General features: G+C 35.4%; 1 protein-coding gene across 1 annotated transcript; it reads right to left on the reverse strand.

Moving 5' to 3' along the window:
• Nucleotides 1–1,087: 1,087 nt before the first annotated feature.
• Nucleotides 1,088–1,294, reverse strand: Sec61gl3 (SEC61 translocon subunit gamma like 3). The gene has a single exon (XM_039093742.2). It carries the CDS (start codon nt 1,292–1,294, stop codon nt 1,088–1,090), a length of 207 nt encoding a protein of 68 aa, XP_038949670.2.
• Between the last annotated feature and the right edge of the window lie 760 nt (nt 1,295–2,054).

Genomic DNA, 2,054 nt, shown 5'->3' on the forward strand with positions numbered 1-2,054 from the left:
AATTCCTCTACAAGTGGTCCTTATTCCAAATGATGGCACGAGTTCCTTAATGGACTGTTTCCAAGGATATATAAGGTAGAGGAACTTCTTCATCGCAATCTTATTTTTCTTTTTTTTTTTTTCTTTTTCTTTTTTTCGGAGCTGGGGACCGAACCCAGGGCCTTGCAGTTGCTAGGCAAGCGCTCTACCGCTGAGCTAAATCCCCAACCCAATTTTATTTTTCATCATGGCTCTGAGGTTCTTGGTTTGTGTTTGCTTTCTTTTTTGTTTGTTTGTTTGTTTGTTTGTTTGTTTGACTCTTAGAGCAATAAACATTTAACTTAGACAATGTGGTTCCCGTGACATTCCTGGGAAAAATTATTGAATTGGTTTGCCTGGTAAGACTGTTCTGCTTTCCATTGAACTGTACAGATTGACAAATACACTAGTGAGAAGATATGTACACATAGACACATGCGCGCGCGCGCACACACACACACACACACACACACACACACACAAAGAAGAAGAAGAAACTTAATTCACATAAATTTATGTTAGTCAGTAAATTATATTCAAAGTCAAATATATAAAATAGAATAGAATAGATAGATAAATAGATAGTTTCTTCAGTGTGCATGAGGAGTCCTTTACTAATAATTTTATCTTGCTTTACTTTTTAAGAATAGAACTAAGTTCATCACATAGAAAATACAACGTGTGTACTAGAGAGTCCCACCAAATACAATACTTGGTCTCTTTGAACACCTTTTATACAGATTATAAATTCCTAAAAAGGGATTATGACTATGTTATTCCAGTCAAACCTGAGTGTTGAAGCATGGAGTGAGTGCATGTTCGGCCTATGAGCATTAACAACTTCGACTAAAGCATGTGCCTAATTATATATACTAGGATTGTAAGGTCCTAATAATATACTAATAAAATATCTATTTTATATTTTGAAATTATTTTAATTTAGAAATAGGAAACGTCATAGGAAGGAGGAAAGAAACAAAAACACAAAGCAACAAAGCAACTAGGCAACTTTTTACTTCATGAGCTTGTCACCCCCTCACTGTTCACCAGTCCCATGATGAGAAAGGACTCAGCCACCCACAATAATTTTATTAATAGGGGTGTGGGTGAGTTTAACAAAGAAGCCAATGAACCCCATGATAGCGAGTCCAGTCGCTGTGGCCATGGCAATCTTCTGGAAATCTTTTCTATCAGGTTTGGTGCATCTTTTAACCAGGTGAATTGAGTCCTTTACAAACTGCCAACTTGGCTGGACAAACTGCATTACCTGATCCATGTTCATGGGATGGCAGTTTGCGAGGATAAAGACACGTAGTTTAGGAGAGAATTGAGCCCATAAAATATCTATTTTACATCTTATTCTTTCTTAAAATTGGTGTGGCGATTTCAGTATACGTGAGGGCATCTTTATTATTATGATATCCTTCTTTTTCTTGTGAAACCAGAAATGATTTCAAAACGGACGGCTGCATAGACGTTCGTTTTGAATTCTTTTGAATACAGATATATTGAAAATATTAGCCAGGTTATTGTATCAAATTTCTTCCTGTCTGAAAGAACTGCAGAGTCAAAAGTGGAAAAGAGGGTAAGGAAAAGGAGGTCCAGTGACAGCCCCATATTAACTTGAGGCCCTAGGGAGTGGGGAGGTCTCATGGGGTAGGGATTTGGGGAGGACATCCTCTTGGAGAGGGGGTAGGAGATATGGGATGTGGAACAATCAGAAGGTAGACGAGGAGGGAATAAAGACTTGACTGGAAAATAAGGTTAAATAATTAGAAAAAGGGAAACAATATTACCCAAGTTATTATATCAATTTTTTCTTCCAATAATTTTAATATTGTAAATAAAGTATGCATACATTTAAATTGGTCTAACAGCTTAAATTTCCAAATAATATATCTAAAGTAACTTGATACTGTGTTGTGATTGAGTGAATTATTCAATTTGTATCTCTAATAATAAGTTGATATGTATAAATTTAATTCTTTATTAAAAGTTAATTACTTCAATTCATAACATTGTTTTTGTATTAAGAT

The sequence above is a fragment of the Rattus norvegicus genome, chromosome 15 (assembly GCF_036323735.1).
Source record: "Rattus norvegicus strain BN/NHsdMcwi chromosome 15, GRCr8, whole genome shotgun sequence".
NCBI classification, from domain to species: Eukaryota; Metazoa; Chordata; class Mammalia; order Rodentia; family Muridae; genus Rattus; species Rattus norvegicus.